The following is a 16,962-nucleotide window of genomic DNA, read 5'->3' as shown; positions in this document are numbered from 1 at the left end:
TCTAAAAATAAAAACACACACCCTAAAATTATAATATATTTCACTACACTATAGTTTTATTTCTGTGAAAAATAAAAAATTAAGTAATCATTCATCTAATTTATTTGAGTAAAAAGAAATAAAGTAGGGACAAATAAATTATTTATTATAAAACCAAAAGCAGTTTTTTATTTTTTGAAAAATTTTTTTTTGATTTTTTATAATTTTTTTTTTTTTTTTTTTTTTTTTTTTTTTTTTTTTTGATTTTTTTTAATTAAAAAATATTGTTTGGATAAAGACATACAATTGATTGACATAGTTTTTTTTTTCTTTAAAATTTCACTCATATACATTTAAAATCTGTACAATACATTAAAATAATCTCATTTAATAAATACATCTTTAAATAATAGCACCCAATTTTAATATATAATATATTAATTTTTTTTATCATTTTATTGATCAAATTTATAAAATACCTTAGAATAATAATAAATAGTATAGAACAGTAATAAGAAATAATAATAGTAAATATATTTAATAATTATATAAAATTTTTGTATTATAATCATTTTATTTTTTTATAAAATAAAAAAAAAAAAAAAAAATGAATTCAAGATTACCAGCACAACCTTCGTTGGTTACACAAAATTCGTTATCTCAAATTTTGTCACCTACTAAGCCAACAAGAAGTTCGTCAAATCTATCAGGTTTGGGACCAGAAGAGAAATTGGAAAAATTAAAAGATATTAGCAGTAAAACTATAGATACAATCATATTTAAAATTGCAGAAATGAAGAGAGAAAAACAAGTTTTACAAACATTTAAAGATATTATGAAGATTTCAGAAACTCTTATTGAGATTGAAAAGATTTTAGAGGATGTTGGAAACGAATCACCATTATCATCTTCATTAAATAATAGTTCAGAAAATCAAATAGCTCCAACAGGTTCATCTCCACCAAAAGCCTCATCATCATCGTCATCATCAACAGTTTCTGTATCAACCAATGGTGGTGTAACTATTAACTTATCAACATTACAGGGAGGAAAAGAATTAACAAACAGAGATCCAAATTCTACATCATCATTAGAGGCAGAGTTGATCCAAATTATTCATTCAAAATCTTCATCATTAAAAAAGAAAAGTATGCAGATTATATCTTTAAAAAATTATCTAAATTAATTAAAAAATTTAAAATATTAATTTTATTCTTTTTTCTTCAGACGAAAGATCAGTAAAAAGTATTGAATCTATGCATCAAATTATTCACAAGTGTCTTGATAATATTAAAGCAAAAATAATAAGTGTAAAGAAGAAATTGATTTTTGAACAGTCTGTAGCAGTTGTTTTACAATATGGTGAAATGATAAGAAATATTAGAAATCAAGTAAATACATTCAGAACTATTTCATTACCAGACAATGTAATTTTATGCGATGGTGAAAAATTATTATTAAAAGTGGATTCATGTAATTATCATTTATATGATAACTCTATCCAATCAACATCAGAAAAACAATCGGAAAAATCAACATCAGAAAAGCAATCAGAAAAACAGTCATCCAATTCATCTAATCAAAACAATAATAGTAACAATCATCAATCTTGTGAAATCGAGGATGAAATTATAGCCGGTTCATTATTTTTAACAAATTATCAAATTATTTTTTATGGATCAACAATAAAATCTGAACCTTATGTTGTAAGTGAAATATTTTATTGATTTTTTAAATTTTAATTTTTATATTAATTTGTTTTTTTTTTATAAATAGAAACATTTTTCTTTACATTCAATTTCAAAATTAATTAAAAATGGTAAAAAAAAGACATTGGGTGAATTTTCATATAGGTTAAATTTTATTTGCAAAGATTATAGAATTCATACAATTTCATTTGATAAACAAAGCTCAAGTTTGAAGGATGTAAGAAGGTGTATTGAAACATTCCAAAGTCAACCAAATACATTGTTTTGTTATTTAATGAGACAGGAGTACACTAAATTAGAGACTGTGGGTTTAGGATGGACTATATACTCTGCTAGGGATGAGTATGCACGTATGGGAGTACCATCACCAGATTGGAGGGTATCAGATGCAAATTACAATTATTTCTTGTGCGACAGTTATCCAGGTCTTTTAGGTGTACCAGAATCTATTACTGACGAACAGTTAAAGAGTGTTGCCCAATTTAGAAGTAAAGGAAGAATACCCATTCTCTCATACAGACATTGGTCCAATAAAACTTCAATTACACGTTGTAGTCAACCAATGGTTGGTATTGGTGGTAATAGATCCAATGAAGATGAGAATTTATTAAATGCAATTCGTATGACATCCACTGCAACCAGCGCAACTGGTGGTTCTACTTCAACTTCAAACTCAAAAGATAGAACATTATATATTTTAGATGCAAGACCCTATGCTAATGCTGTTGGAAATCGTGCAAAAGGTGCTGGTTGGGAAATTTTAAATAATTATCCTAATTGTGTTTTAGAATTTTTAAACATTGCTAATATTCACTCAATGAGACACTCTCTTTGGAAAATTAAAGATGCCGCAGCAAGTAGTATCGATAAAGAAGATGGTTGGTTTGCAGCATTAGAGTCGTCAGGTTGGTATAATCATATTAAACTGGTTCTTCAAGGTGCAACTAGATTAGCAAAACTTATTCATCTTCAACATAATAATGTTTTAGTACATTGTTCCGATGGTTGGGATCGTACTAGTCAACTCGTTGCAATAGCAGAGTTATTATTGGATCCATATTTTAGAACTATTAGAGGATTTGAAATTTTAATCGAAAAAGAATGGTTATCGTTTGGACATAAATTTGCACAAAGATGTGGCCAAGTTCATGGAAAAGATGAAAGTGAACAATCACCCATTTTCTACCAGTTTTTAGAGGCAGTATATCAAATAATTCATCAATTCCCAAGTAAATTTGAATTCAATGCCAATTTCCTCAAGACAATCCTCCATCACAGTTATAGTGGCAAATATGGTAACTTTTTATTCAACACTGAAAAAGAAAGGGTTCAAAATCATATCTATGGTAAAACCATCAGTTTGTGGGCTGAAATCGACTTAAATATAAAAGAGTATTTAAATCCATTATACCAACCAACAAGCATCAAAGAACGTGATTGTATTTTCCCTGATTGTTCCATTAAAAGATTCAAGGTTTGGAAGCAACTTTACTTTAATAACTCAGATTTGGAAAAGTTTGATCCAGAAGAGAAAATTCTTCATCAAATGCTTGAACAACAGATTGATGATAGAGTGGAGGCATTTAAGGAATTATATCCATTAAAGCCACGTAGATCTCACACTGCTTCACTTTCTTTCCAAACTTCCCCCATTAGATCTTCATCTCAATTAACTCTACCATCCTATGTTGGTTCAAACTCTATACCCACTAGATCCATCATCGATTTAGATAATAATTTATTAGAAGAGGATCCTAATTCAAAAGGTAAAAAAGAAAAAAAAACATCATCAAGATTTTTTGGTAAAAAAAAATAAATTAAAATAAAATATTAAAAAATAAAATAAATATATATAAAATTAAATAAATAATAATTTATTTATATTTTCAATTTTAAAAATCTTAAAAAACTAAAAAAAAAAAAATTATCTGCCTTTGGTTGCAACGCTTGTATGACTTTTTTTTTTTTTTTTTTTTTTTTTTTTTTTAATTTTTTTTTTTGTTTTTTTTCGGTTTTTTTTTTTTTTTTTTTTTTTTGATTTGTTTTCTCAAAAATTTAATTCTCGTGCCTTAAATTTTGTCAAATCTTGCTTAAACTTATTTTTAAAAAAAAAAATAATAAAATTTTTTTTTTTTTTTTAAAAATTTTATTTTCGAGTAAAGGTTTTATTTTAGTTTTTTGTTTTCATTTTTTTTTTTTTTATTTATTTATAAATCATAAATGATACAGAGTTTTTTTTTTATTTTTTTTATTTAAAATTAAATAAATAATAAACTAAAAATAGATTGTTTATAAAATGTTTTCTATTGAAAGTAGAAAATTAAAAGAAATGGTTCCAACTTGGGAAGAAATGATAAAAGAATATAAATATTTAAAAAATAAAAAAATTGTTATGGTTATTTTAATTTTTTTATTTATACCAATATTTTATTTTTTATTTTATGATAATTCCCAACCAATAGATGTATATCTAATCCCACATTCTCATTGTGATTTTGGTAAAACTGGTGATTATAATGTAAGTTATTTTTATTTGAAAAAATTTAATTTTTAAAGAAATTGATTTATTTATATTATTTTTTTTTATTTTTTTTATAAAAGGTATATAACAAAACATCGAAAATTTTAAATAATGTAATATTAGAGTTATACCAAGATAGAGAAAAAACATTTATTTGGGCAGAAATGTAAGATTCATTTTGTATAAAAAAAAAGATTAAAAAAATAATTAATTTTCATTTCATTTTTTTAAAACAGTAATTATTTTAGTAAATGGTATAATGGTTTAAATGAAGATATAAAAAATATAGTAAAAAAAGTAATAGATAATAAACAATTAGAGTTTGTGTCTGGAGGTTGGGTACAGAATGATGATGCTGTTGCAAATGTTGATGGCATTTTAGAACAAATCACCCAAGGTCATATATGGTTAAAAGATACATTCGGTTATACGGTAGAATATGGTTGGCAAGTCGATTCTATAGGATATTCATCAATAACACCAACTTTATTATCAAAGATCGGTATTAAAGGCCTAGTAATAAATGGGGTATCTGATACAATCAAGACATATTTGAAGAAGGCCAAGTCTATGGAGTTTATCTGGAGAGGTTCAGAAACCGTGGGTCTTGGATCAGAAGTAATGGTAACACTGCTAAACGATGGATATGAATATACAGAGTCTTTAAACCCAGACTCAAAGATCTCAATGGGTCTAAGGGTGTCCCATTTTTTAAAGTATTTGAAGAAACAAGCAAAAACAATAAAATCAAATCAATTGATAATTCCATTGGGCTCTAATTTTGCATACACTGACGCAGCAGATGAGTTTTCAATTTCCAAACAAGTTATTGAAAAGATATTAAAACATAAAGAGTCTTATAGAATTAATTCAATCCAATACTCCACCTTATCAAATTATTTTAAATCTGTTCGAAATCATTATTTATCCAACATTGATGGTCAACATATTACACTTTTTAATAAAGATTTCTTACCCTATACAACAAATAACAACTATTGGACAGGTTATTATTCTAACCAACCCATTTTAAAAAAGGAAATTAGAGATACACAGAATTTATTAAGGAATGTAGAGTCGCTCTATGCATTGGCCACTTTAAAGAATTCTAAAATAGCTCAATTACAGAACCAACTCGAAAATATTAGAAATGAAATCTCTTTGGCCCAAGATCACAACATTATTGCCGGTACATCAAAAGGTTCAATTTTAAAACAATCTTTTCAACGTATACAAAACTCTAGGGTCAATTCATATAATATCCTATCAAATTCATTAGAGCTCATTTTAAAAAACAGTAATGGTTCAAGTAAAGCAATGGCCCCATTCAAATATGAAAATGTAGTCGATATTGACTCTTTAGAATATGATGAATTATATTCAATAGTATTTCATAACTCACTAAGCTGGGACTCTGACCAACATGTTTCAATTAGAGTAAGATCGTCTAATCGAACCTTAATTGATGGGTTACAGTTAATAGATTCTATATCTATGAATCCAGTAATAATTCAAGCTATAAAGATTCAGCCAAAAGGTCTTACTTGTTTTACATCATCATCCAATGACTATTCAATTTATTCCATTATTAATATACCTGCTTTAGGTATTAAAACTTTTTTCCTTAAAGTTAATAGACAATATACAAAGAAGGGTATTCTTTCATCTGAAATGATCATTTCAAAAAAAATTAATGCAACCAAAATTTTAATTTCATCAACATTATTAGAGTTTACTTTCGATCCATATGGTAGACTACAAACTATTAGAAATAGCGATAGAAGTGAAATTAAAAATGTTAGCCTAAGCTTTTCACAATACAAGGCTTCAAAAGGTAGTACATATATATTCAAATCATCAGGTGACAAAGAAGAAATCTTGGTTAAACCTGATAAAGTTATTCACTACGATGGACCATTGTTTACTCAAATAACTCTAATTTATGGTAATAATAGTATGGTCAATTGTAGCCATACCTCAATAATACATCATAGAGCATATAGAAGGTCAATTGAAAGGGACAAGCATTATTACCCCACAGAAAGATTTTTAGAAACAAGTTATTCAATCATGGGTCAGTCAGATACAGAAAAAGTTGTTTCATTTGAAATCAATTCACTTCCAGAGAAACATAATGAGTTTTACACTGATAATGGTATTGAGGCAAGAAGAAGAGAAATTAACACAAATAGAGGATTCTTTCAAAGAGAAAAAAAACTATCGTCTGAAGCAAACTATTACCCAGTGATAGGTTACATCAAAGTCAAAGATACCAGTTTTGTTCCCAAAAAAGATGAATATGATATTAAGGCCTCTTTTAACAAAAATGAACAGTATACAGTTTATGTTGATCGAACACTCGGTGCTACTTTTGGAAATCGTTCAATTGAAATCATGTTACATAGAGCAGTGGGAAATAGTGACCAATCTAGAATCGAGGGTAAATTTTATTTAAATTTTGATTCTATCCAATCTCAAAAACAAGTCGAAAAGAAAACTTCACTTCAAATTGAACACCCACCATTTTATATGGTTAAAAAGATATCAAGTATTTATAAATATAAAAAGAACTATATCATATCCTATAGTCCACTTTCAAAAGAATTACCAGATGATATACATTTACAATCATTTAAAACTTTTTTAAATAATAGAATTGGTTTAAGATTGTTTAATATTAATAATAATGATATGGATAATCAGAAAAATGGCAAATCAAATGAATTTAAATTGTTCGAATCATTAAATATCACAAGTATAAATGAAACTACTTTATCATTTAGTGATTTAAAAAATCATAATAGGGGTAATATATAAAAAAAAAAAACCAATTTTTAAAATTTAAATTTAATATTAATAATATTATTTTTTTATAGGGTTACCATCAACTTTAGATGCTTATTTACCAATAGTATCAGGTGAATCGGAATATCATAATGTTATCAAATCAAAAAACAGATATATATTTAAACAAGATAATTATAAATTTGCAATTAACCAGTTAGAATTTAAATCATTTATAATCGAGAGTGCCACTACACAAAGCAATACTGAAGTTTATTCAAATTTTTCAATTTTTCAACATGATAACAATAGATTTTTATATGACTTTTCAGTTTTACCCATTTTTATTAATTTTCAAGATGATCACAATTTTAAAGCTTATGAAAATACTTTAAAAATCGAAAACGATAGTACCCAAGAGAACTTTTATCTTTTAACACTTACCCTTATAATATTTGTGGTTTTAATAGTTTATTTAACATACAAAAAGAAAGTTAATAATAAATCAGATTAAAAAATAATAATTAAAATAATAACAACAAAATACAATAAAAGTAATAATAAAAATAATAAAAATAATAAAAATAGAATTAACTTAATAAAAAAATACAATAACAATACATTATTATTTTTATTATTATTATTTTCTAAAAACAATTAAATAAAAAATGAAATCTTTGATTAATATTGATATTCTTATTATATTATAGATGAGATAAAAAAAAACAAAAAAAAAAATAGAAATTCTAAACAATAAAACCAAATAAATTATATGGTAAAAATATTTGAATAGTATCAGTACTTTATAACAACAATAAAAATAAAAATCCCCCACACGAACACATATTAGTATTTTTGGTTTTACAAAAAAAACTTTATATATATAAATGTTTATGTGAGTGTGGGAGTGGGGGTTTGTGTGTGCCAATTTAATTCTACAAAAAAACATTATTGTTTTTATATAAATAAAAAGATATATGAATACAAAAACACACACAAACTACACTTCATTGTATCTTATTTAAATTTTTATAATTAAAAAAAAAAAAAAAAAAAAAAAGAAAACAGAAATGTATATGTTTTAAAAACATCATATTATACGATACAATAAAATTTGGGTGAACTGGGTGAACTAAGAATATTTAATTTTATATATATTTGGTATATTTTCTTTTTTAACAAAAAATATACTGGTAAATTTATATTTTTTTTTTTTATTTTTATAATTAAATAAATAATTATTTTTCATTATCATTTATAATTATAAATACTTATTTTTTTATTTTTTTTTTTTGTGTTTTTTTTTATTTTATAATTTATAAAACAATTACCTCCAAATAAAAAAAACATGAAAAAAAAAATATTATTTTTTTTATTTTTTTTAAAAATTGTATTTTTTATAAATTATTTCACATACAATAATAATAATAATAATAATAATGCACCCGATATTGATACAGATAATAGTGCCCAGTTTTTAAATAATATTAATCTTAAAACAAATAAAAAACTATTATCTTATAATAATGAGCCACTAGAGGTGCATCTGATACCCCACTCTCATTGCGATGCATCGTGGTTAAAAACATTTGATGTAAGTTGAAAAAATTTATAAATAATATTAAATATATTAACTTTTTTTAATATTAATAATATAAAAATAGGAATATATGGAGTTCAAGGTAAATAACATACTAACAGGAGTTGTCAATGAATTAAATAATGATATTGAAAAGAAGTTCAATTGGGCTGAAATTGGGTTTTTTAGCAATTGGTATAACAAACAAGATAAATATACAAAAGAGATTGTAAAGAAATTAATAGCTAGTAAACAATTGGAATTTATTTCGGGTGGTTGGGTTCAAAATGACGAAGCAACGGCAAATTTAGATGATGTAATCGAACAAATGACTCAAGGACACATGTGGTTAAAAGATAATTTCAATGTAACTGTGCACTATGGCTGGCAAATTGACCCATTTGGTTATTCATCATTAACTCCAACATTGTTTTCTAAAATGGGTTTCAAAGGTTTAATTATTAATAGAGTTTCAGATTCAGTTAGACAGTACATGAAAAATACTCAACAAATGGACTTTTTATGGAAAGGTTCAGAGACATTAGATAAAGATTCAGAATTAATAGTATCAACACTAGACAGCCACTACAGTTACCCTGATGCTATAAAGCCATCCAATATGTATTTCTATAAAGATAGAGCCAGAATGTTTGCGAACCAATTAAAAAATATAGCAAGAACACGTAATACAAATATAATTCCAATTACATTAGGTAGATACTTGAATTATTAAATTATTTAATTTACTCATATATATAAAATTATTAATTTTAATTTTTTTTAAAAAGGTGATGATTTTAACTATGTATCAGCATCATTTGAATTTTCAAGTAATGATGAATGGATAAATTATATGCAAGAGAATTTGGAAGAGTTTGGGTTAAAAAAAATTGGGTATTCAACATTATCAGAGTACTTTGAAGCATTACAAAATAAATTAATTAGCACAAATACAGCATTACATTTATATAATAAAGACTTTTTCCCATATTCAACTGGCTTTTATCAATATTGGACTGGATATTATTCAACTAGACCTGTACTAAAAAGACAAATTAGAGAGACCAGTGATCTTTTAAGAAACTCTGAATCATTATATACATTTGCAAAGGCACAGTATTCATCCAATTCAATGGCTCAAAAAAGATTTAATTCATTACAAGACTATTTAGAGTTTACTAGAAACGAAGTATCATTGGCACAACACCACGATACCGTTACTGGTACTTCAAGAAATTACGTTTTAAAAGATATTTATGAAAGATTAAAAAATTCAAGAGTAAAGACATATAATGTTATATCAAATTCAATTGAATATCTCTTAAATAAAAATCAAATTCCAGTAAATGAAACATTTGAATACCAAAATGTAGTAGATCTCACTCTTTTAAACAGTCAAGAGGCATACTCTATTGTTTTCCATAACTCTTTAGGATGGTCCACTAAAAAGCATGCTTCCATTAGAATCAAAGCAAACAAAGATCAAGTCAACTCTCTTAAAATGTATGATTTAGCCTCAAACAAATCAATTCCAATTCAAATTATACCACTAAATGACTTGAACAACGAGTGTCAATATCAACTAGACGAGTACATCCTATTTGCAATAGTCAGCATTCCTGCATTGGGTTTGAACACCTATACGCTAAATTTTGAAGAGGATCCATCCAAACAAACTGACTCATTATCAATTGGAAGGGTTTTAGATACCAATTCAAATGTCCCAACATTCGAAACTGATAGATATACCATTACATTCAAAAAAAATGGTCATTTAGAAACTATTTTAGATAAAAAATCTGGTACCCTTAAAAAAGTAAATCAATATTTTAGAGAATACCATACCCAAAGAGGTGGAACTTATATTTTCAACGCTGGTCCCATCGATGAGTACTTGGAATCACCCAGCAGAATCATTTTTTATGATGGACCATTGGTATCGCAATTAACAATTATTTACAACAAAAACTCAACCGATGTTATGGATTGTAATGAAACTTCCATGGTTACTCAAAGAATCTACAAGTGTCCAACTAAAGATGCATCGTTTTTACCCACTGAGAATTATTTAGAAACTGGTTATTCAATTATAGGTGAAATGAATAAAGAAAGAACAATTCATTATAAAGTAGAGTCTGTTTCCAATAGAAATGATGAATTCTTTACAGATAATGGTTTAGAAACAAGAAAGAGAATCCACCAAAAAAGCTCTGTCACATCAAACTATTATCCAACCCTACACTATGTAAACATTAAGGATCAAGATAAAAACCAACAATTTACAGTTTATGTCGATCGTTCAGTAGGTGTAACTTCAACCGGTGGTGATATTGAAATTATGTTCCATCGTACCATCGAGTTTGATGACCAAAAGGGTCTTGGATGGGCCTCAAGAGATTCATCTAGAAGCGATGGCAAATTTTATTTTAATTTTGATTCTATTGACAACCAAAAACAAAATGAAAAAAGAATCTCATTGGAAATCAATCACCCAGTCATGTATATGGCTAAAAAGATTTCAAATTTACAATCATATCGTTCAAATTACAATTCAGAATTTTCACCACTTGCAAAAGATTTACCAGATAACATTCACTTACAATCACTAAAAACCTATTCCAATAATAGAGTTGGTTTAAGATTATTTAATTTCAAAGTCAATGATGATTCGGAACAATCACAACAACCATTAAATATCGACTTATTTAGTTTGTTTAAAACTCGTACTTTTAAAGAAAAAGGTTTATCATTTATGGACTATTCAAATAATAATTTCATTAATGGTAAAATTGGTTAATTTATTTTTAATTTTTAAATAATTAATATTAATATTTTTTTTTTTTAATTTAGATTTCAAAACCAAAAAAGATAATAACTTCCCAATAAAATCAGGGGAATCTGAATATATCTTTAAAAAAAGTAATAATAACAATAACAATAATAACAATAATATTAAAATCAATCCATTGGAAATTAAATCTTATTTTATTGATTTAAATAATAATAATAATAATATTTATAATGACAATAATATAATTTTTAATTCAGTGGTCGTTGATAAATTAGTTGAAGATAGTCGTTATCCATATGATTTTTCAATATATCCAATTTCACTTGCATCTTATGATGATAATGGTAAATATATAATTATTATTACGAAAAACAAAGGATCAAATTATTTTGGTAATATAAGATTACTCTTATATTTATTAGAATTATTTTTCGTTTTATTTATTTTTAGTGTATTAATAGTTCATTTATTAATTAAAAATTTTTATTAAATTTTTTTTTTTCCACATTTATTTTTTATATTATTATTTAATTATAAATAATATTTTAAATAGATTATTATAACTATTAAATAAATATCTTTCTTCAAAAAAATTAACTAATTATATATATATCAGTAAATTCCCCCTCCCCCACATTTTTTATCTGTGGTTTATTTTAAAATTTTTTTATTTTTTTTATTTAAATAATTTTAAAATAGTATCTATCGACTCTTTTTTTTTTTTTTTTTATAATTATAGTTGTTATAAATAAAAATAAAATAATTATAATAATATTTTTATTATAATATATAAATGAAATTAGGTAGAGTCTTGTTTATTTTAATTTTTATTAAACTTTTTTTTTCTATAAATTCATATATCATTAATAATAGTAGTGATGATAAAATTAATAATTTCAAAATAACAAAAATAAAAGAAGAAGGATATAAAATATTTATAATACCGCATAGTCATTGTGATAATAGTTGGTTAAAAACAAAAGAGGTATGTAATAAAAAATTAATAAAAAAATAAAAAAAATATTAATAAAAATATTAAAGGAATATTATAATGGTACAGTGCAGTATATTTTAACAAGTGTTATTAAAGAATTAAAGAATGATCCAGAAAAGAAATTTAACTGGGCAGAAATAGGGTTTTTCTATGAATGGTATATCAATCAAGATAATTCAACACAAGAAATTGTAAAGCAATTGGTTTTAAACAAACAATTTGAATTTTTAACTGGTGGGTGGGTTCAAAGTGACGAAGCAACTGTAAGTTTAGATGATGTTATAGATCAAATGACACAGGGTCATATGTGGATAAAAGATACTTTTAATGTTACAGTTCAATATGGGTGGCAAATTGACCCATTTGGTTATTCATCTTTAACTCCTACATTGTTTTCAAGAATGGGGATAAAGGGCCTAATTATAAATAGAATATCTTATAATGTAAAAAACTACATGAAGAAAAAGAGAGAAATGGAATTTTTATGGAAAGGCTCAGAAACATTAGACACCGATTCTGAATTGTTAATTTCGACACTAGACAATCATTATGACTATCCCGAAATGTTGAATCCAAAAAACAAATATCCAATTTCCCAAAGGGTAAAGAAATATTTAGAGTATTTGGAACAAATATCAAAAACAAGAATTTCAAAAACTATACTATTACAAATTGGCGACGATTTTACTCATTATAATGCAAAAAAGGATTTTTCAGCTTCTGATGAATGGTTATCTTATATCAAAGAAAGAAAGGAGGAATATGGAATAAAAGAAATAAAATATGCAACACTCTCGGAATATTTTGAACAACTAAAAAAAGATATTGAATCTGAAAACATCAAACTAAATGTATTTAACAAAGATTTTTTCCCTTATGCAACATCTGAAAAGGAATACTGGACTGGATATTATACAACAAGACCAACTTTAAAAAGACAAATAAGAGATGTTGGTAATTTAATACGAATATCAGACTCAATGTTTTCAATATTAAATATCAAAAACAATATTACTGTGTCAAATAGTTTGTATCAAGACTTGAATGAAAATAGAAATGTATTATCAGATGCTCAACACCATGATACAATAACTGGAACTTCGAGAAGCTATGTTTTGTTTGATTTTTTTTTAAAATTGGAAAAAGCAAGAATTAGCTCATATAATATAATTTCAAATTCTTACAACTTATTAAACAACATTTCAAATAGTGAACCATTGCAATATCAAAATATAATTGATTTAGACGATTTAAAAGATGAATACTATTCAGTGGTATTTTTCAATTCTCTAGGGTGGTCAGTTAAACAGCATATTTCAATAAAAATAAAAACAAATAATACCATAGCCCTTTCTCAAATTTCACTATTAAACTCAAACCTATCAATAATATCAGATATTCAAATAGTTTCTTTAAATTATAAAAATAGATGTTTTGAAAACGACGATTTGTATTTATTATTTGCAATTATAGAAATACCACCAATGGGATATTCAACATATTATTTAAGCTTAAATGAAAATAAAAGTAACAGCAATCAAATAGTACATGGTAAAATAATATACTTCCCAAATAATTTAGTTTTCAAGACCAAAGAAATAGAATATGAATTTTCGAGGAATGGATATTTAAAATCAATTAAAAACATTAAATCAAACAAAATGACTTTAATTAATCAAGCATTTTACCAATACCAATCAAAAGAAAGTGGACCATATATTTTCAATGCTGGTACTATAGAAAATACTTTGAAGAAGCCAAGCTATTTTATACTCTATGAAGGATCTCTTGTTAATCAGCTTACCATGGTATTTGACTCTGGTGATTGTGGTACAATTTCTATGGTTAATCAAAGAATATACAATAATCCAAACCTCAATGAACTATCTTTGATAACAGAAAAATATTTAGAAACTAGCTATTCTTTTACTGGTGAAATGAATAAAGAAAAAATTATTAGATATAAGGTAAAGTCATTTTCAAGTAATAACAATGAATTCTATACAGACAATGGTTTAGAAACAAGAAAAAGAGTTTACCGAGAAGGTTCAACATCTTCTAACTATTACCCCACTCTCCACTATGTAAATATCAAAGATAAATTAAAAGATGAACAATATACTCTTTATGTAGACCGTTCCGTAGGTGTAACATATCCTTCAAAAGGTGAAATCGAAATAATGCTTCATAGAACAATGGAAAATGATGATTGGAAAGGTGTTCAATGGCCCTCAAAGGATATATCAAGGATTGATGGTAAAATATATTTTAATTTCGACACTATTGAAAACCAAAAACAACATGAAAAGAAACTATCATTACAAATAGATCACAACCCAATTTATTTGATTAAAAAAATATCAAATATAAAACAATTAAAAAATAACCCTATTCAACACCAATCACAATTTATATTAAAAGATTTACCAGATAATATTCACTTACAATCATTAAAAACATATTCAAACAATAGAATTGGTCTTAGACTATTAAAAATTAATCAAGATAATAACAATAACAATCACTCTACATATTTAAATTATATAAAAGTTAACCCAAACCATTTAGTTGAAACAGGGTTATCATTTTTAGAAATATCAAAAGATAATTTTTTAAATATTTCAAAAAATAATTTTAAAGATAATAATTTTCCAATCTACTCGGGCCAATCTGAATATATTTACAAAAAAACATATCAAAATAATACAAATCATTTTTACCCATTAGAAATTAAATCATTCATTATAAATTTAAATAATAATAACAATAATAATAATAATTTAAAGGTATATAATTACAATAACCATTTTACTTATGATAAAAATAATATTTCAATATATTACCAATACGATTTCTCAGCTATACCTTTAGAGTTATCGCATTATAATGATATAGGTCAATACAAACAAAAAAGTCATATTTGGAGGAACTTATTTATTATATTAACCCCAACTATTCTTTTAGCAATAGGAATAATAGTATATATAAAATATAATCAAAGATTTATTTTTAAAGAAAAATCAGAATATATAATGCTCAATACAATAGACTATTCAATATAAATCAATAAATCAATAAATCAATATAAAAAAATTAATAAATAAAAGAATTAATAACCATTTTATTACTCTTTTTAAGTATTTCTTTAATTACAATTTTTTTATTCTTTATTATTTAATTGCTATATAATTTATTGTACTTTTCTGCGCAATTTTTTAAAGTTTCGTCACCTAATCTATAAGTGGTCCATTCATTCATTGGTTTAGCGCCTAAACTTTCATAAAAGTCTTTTGAACTTTGATTCCAATTAAGACAAGCCCATTCTACTCTTCCATAACCTTTATCATAGGCAATTTTAACTAAATTTAAAAGCATTTTCTTTCCATAACCACGACCTCTATATTCTGGTTGAACATATAAATCTTCTAAATAAATACCACATTTACATAAAAATGTACTTTTAAAATGAAAAAAATTAGATACTGTTTTTTTATTTTTTAAAAAAAAACTATAAACTTACCTATAATTTAAAAATGATAAAGTATAACCAATAATTTTTTCGTTTAACCAAGCACAATAAATTGTAATGACTTTTTCATCAAAACATGCTTTTTCCATATCTTTGTAGTCACCAACAACTTCATGTTTTAATTTTTCGTATTCTGCTAATTCGAGAATCAAATCGAATACTTTCTTCATATCTTCTCTTGTGGCTGGTTTAATTTCAAAAGTGTCTTGTTGAGTTGGCTCCATTTTAAAAAGGTATTTTATTTTTAGTATATTTAAACAAATGCAATAATTAAACAAAAAAATGAAAATGAATTCGGTAAAGTTTTTAAAATTACAAAAAAATAAAAAAAATAAAAAAATAAAATTAAAAAAAAATAAAATATTTTTTAATTTTATTTTTAAAAAATATATTTTAGAAACAGATTTAAAATTTTTTTTTTTTTTAATTATATAAAATATTTAATTTTATTTAGAAATATTATCGTTTTGACCTTTTACTACGTACATTTTTTTCTTTTGATCATTTTGATTATTTATATTATTATTTATATTATTATTATTTATATTATTTATATTATTATTATTCATATTATTATTAATACTTTTTCTTTTATAATGATCATTTTCACCTCCTTGTCTTCTATTTGATTTAATATTTCCACTACTATTATTTAATTTATTTCCACGATTTTCTTTTGTTGGTTGTGGTTGTTGAGTTTGAGGTTGTTGGGTTTGAGGTTGTTGAGTTTGGGGTTGTTGAGTTTGTTGGGTTTGGGTTTGTTGAGATTGTTGGGTTGGAGTTTGTTGGGTTTGTTGAGATTGTTGGGTTTGGGCTTGAGGTGATTGTTGTGGTTGGGATGATTCGGTTTGAGTTTGTTGGGATTGTGAGGAAGTTTTTGGGTGTGGCTCTTGACTTTGTTGAATCTCATTCCAGTTGATTGGATTGGCCCATGGGACAACCTCTGGTTGCTTTGGTGTAGAAGAGGCAGGTGAGTCTTGTGGAGTATTTGGTTGTGATTGCTGCTGTGTTTGTTGTTGTTGCTGTTGTTGTTGTCAGGTCGTTGTTGTTGTTAAAGTGGTAGTTGTTGTTGTGGT

The 16,962-nt window shown here is 25.1% G+C and overlaps 5 protein-coding genes across 5 annotated transcripts in view; 4 read left to right on the top strand and 1 right to left on the bottom strand.

Annotated features, from left to right (window-relative positions):
- Positions 1-586: 586 nt before the first annotated feature.
- On the top strand, positions 587-3,504 carry DICPUDRAFT_147604 (uncharacterized protein; the record flags this gene model as incomplete). The annotated part of the gene is made up of 3 exons (XM_003283828.1): positions 587-1,127; positions 1,207-1,685; positions 1,756-3,504. The coding sequence occupies 3 exons, from the start codon at positions 587-589 to the stop codon at positions 3,502-3,504; spliced, it is 2,769 nt and encodes a 922-aa protein (XP_003283876.1).
- Positions 3,505-3,984: 480 nt separating this feature from the next.
- On the top strand, positions 3,985-7,507 carry DICPUDRAFT_74852 (uncharacterized protein; the record flags this gene model as incomplete). The annotated part of the gene is made up of 4 exons (XM_003283827.1): positions 3,985-4,206; positions 4,290-4,375; positions 4,446-7,015; positions 7,086-7,507. The coding sequence occupies 4 exons, from the start codon at positions 3,985-3,987 to the stop codon at positions 7,505-7,507; spliced, it is 3,300 nt and encodes a 1,099-aa protein (XP_003283875.1).
- A 795-nt stretch (positions 7,508-8,302) lies between these two features.
- On the top strand, positions 8,303-11,958 carry DICPUDRAFT_45100 (uncharacterized protein). Its single transcript, XM_003283826.1, has 4 exons — positions 8,303-8,587; positions 8,658-9,285; positions 9,361-11,355; positions 11,423-11,958. The coding sequence occupies exons 1-4, from the start codon at positions 8,342-8,344 to the stop codon at positions 11,851-11,853; spliced, it is 3,300 nt and encodes a 1,099-aa protein (XP_003283874.1). The 5' UTR covers positions 8,303-8,341; the 3' UTR covers positions 11,854-11,958.
- Positions 11,959-12,156: 198 nt separating this feature from the next.
- Positions 12,157-15,825, top strand: DICPUDRAFT_96508 (uncharacterized protein; the record flags this gene model as incomplete). Its single annotated transcript, XM_003283825.1, has 2 exons — positions 12,157-12,348; positions 12,405-15,825. The coding sequence occupies 2 exons, from the start codon at positions 12,157-12,159 to the stop codon at positions 15,417-15,419; spliced, it is 3,207 nt and encodes a 1,068-aa protein (XP_003283873.1). The 3' UTR covers positions 15,420-15,825.
- Positions 15,826-16,332: 507 nt separating this feature from the next.
- Positions 16,333-16,962, bottom strand: part of DICPUDRAFT_147601 (uncharacterized protein) — a gene marked incomplete at both ends in the record, with an annotated part of 2,910 nt that continues 2,280 nt past the window's right edge. The window contains one exon of the mRNA XM_003283793.1: positions 16,333-16,908. Within this exon, the coding sequence (XP_003283841.1) occupies positions 16,333-16,908 (576 nt within the window). The remainder of the gene's footprint in view (positions 16,909-16,962) is intronic.

Source organism: Dictyostelium purpureum (genome assembly GCF_000190715.1).
Source record: "Dictyostelium purpureum unplaced genomic scaffold DICPUscaffold_14, whole genome shotgun sequence".
Classification (NCBI taxonomy): Eukaryota; Evosea; class Eumycetozoa; order Dictyosteliales; family Dictyosteliaceae; genus Dictyostelium; species Dictyostelium purpureum.
The sequence above is the reverse complement of the archived record's forward strand: the minus strand, read 5'-3'. Positions and strand labels throughout refer to the sequence as shown.